This window comes from Aplysia californica, unplaced genomic scaffold (assembly GCF_000002075.1).
Source record: "Aplysia californica isolate F4 #8 unplaced genomic scaffold, AplCal3.0 scaffold00209, whole genome shotgun sequence".
In the NCBI taxonomy this organism is placed as follows: Eukaryota; Metazoa; Mollusca; class Gastropoda; order Aplysiida; family Aplysiidae; genus Aplysia; species Aplysia californica.
The window spans coordinates 365,310-366,667 of record NW_004797479.1 but is presented as its reverse complement, the minus strand read 5'-3'; the positions used below and the strand labels follow the sequence as shown (position 1 = coordinate 366,667).

At 41.6% G+C, this 1,358-nt stretch overlaps 2 protein-coding genes across 2 annotated transcripts in view; both read left to right on the top strand.

The window, feature by feature from the left end:
• The window catches only part of LOC101845470 (sucrase-isomaltase, intestinal), a 14,570-nt gene extending 14,005 nt beyond the window's left edge, over positions 1–565 (top strand). Inside the window, exon 6 of the mRNA XM_035970011.1 lies at positions 543–565. Coding sequence (XP_035825904.1) covers positions 543–565 — 23 coding nt within the window. The remainder of the gene's footprint in view (positions 1–542) is intronic.
• The window catches only part of LOC106011900 (sucrase-isomaltase, intestinal), a gene marked incomplete at its 3' end in the record, with an annotated part of 5,228 nt that continues 4,411 nt past the window's right edge, over positions 542–1,358 (top strand). The window contains 1 exon segment of the mRNA XM_013083072.1: positions 542–674. Coding sequence (XP_012938526.1) covers positions 585–674 — 90 coding nt within the window.

Below are 1,358 nucleotides of genomic sequence, written 5' to 3'. Positions count from 1 at the left end.
ATTATTATTGTTATTATTGTTATTATTAAACCATGTAGTGATCCTCCCATTATTTCTCCTCCACTGCCTCCCTCCCTTTCTTCTTTCCTATCAAACATCTATTGTCCTCATCTCCCCTCCTTGTTTATATTTGTTACTCTCTTGGCCCAGGAAGTCGTCTCACTAACAAGGCAATCCCCAATGTCCGGATCGGATGCGGGAACAACTTTTTACTCTCGTGTGACACCTCTAATCTTCTGGCGCTTATAATAATGGCCTTATGCAGATGCAAGTTGTGGGTGGTTGGCGGGTGCTCTTGTGTGGCTTATTCCTTCTTTCCTATCAAACATCTGTCGTCCTTATCTCCCCTCCTTCTTTTTTGTGTATGCTACTCTCTTGTTACACATCTATTCTTCAGCACTTATATGACCTTATTGTGTTGCAAGTGCCGTAAATCTCTTACTAAAACTAAAAAACTACTTACGAAACAAGCGCCGTAAAACTCCTTAAAAAACTAAAACTCACCCTCCTGTCTTTTTGTCCCCGCCCCCTCCCCCCTCCAGGAGTCTATCTGGACAGACATTGACGTCCTCTTCAAGTCTTCCATGTTCACCTACGACCCGGAGAACTTTCCAGACCTGCCCAAGCTGGTCAACACCCTGAGGACACAGAACAGGCAGTTCTTCACTATACTGGTACATGCTTCTGTCTCAGTCTTCAAAATTTTAAACTTTTTCAGCAGTCGTACGTTAATTCTTCGACCTTTATGTAACACCCCAGTGGCGTCGGTAGCCTAGTGGTCAGGCTACCGGACTCGTAATCATGTAGTAATCTGTAGTAATCTGTAGAAATCTCCCACTCGGATTTTTAAATTAGTACTTACATGTATTAAGATTTTTTTTAGAATGCAGCTAACAGGTATTTACAAGAATATTGTTATGTTAACACAAATTGATACAAGTCATAGTCTATGTTCGGTAGTTTAGGAAGTATTTGACAGTAAGTTGCGCCACGAATTTTTGACGGCACTATAATAAAACACTCGGTCTTTTAACAGTCTGCCTTTATTGAAACGCTCTCTATTACCATTCTGCCTCCTTTAAAACGCTCTCTATTACCATTCTAACTCCTTTAAAACGCTCTCTATTACCATTCTGCCTCCTTTAAAACGCTCTCTATTACCATTCTAACTCCTTTAAAACGCTCTCTATTACCATTCTGCCTCCTTTAAAACGCTCTCTTTTACCGTTCTGCCTCCTTTAAAACGCCCTCTCTTACCGTTCTGCCTTCTTTAAAACGCTCTCTTTTACCATTCTGCCAGCCTGAGTTGTCTCTGTTTCAAGTCCTGTTCCCATCTTCTGTTTGCTCCCCCGCTTCCT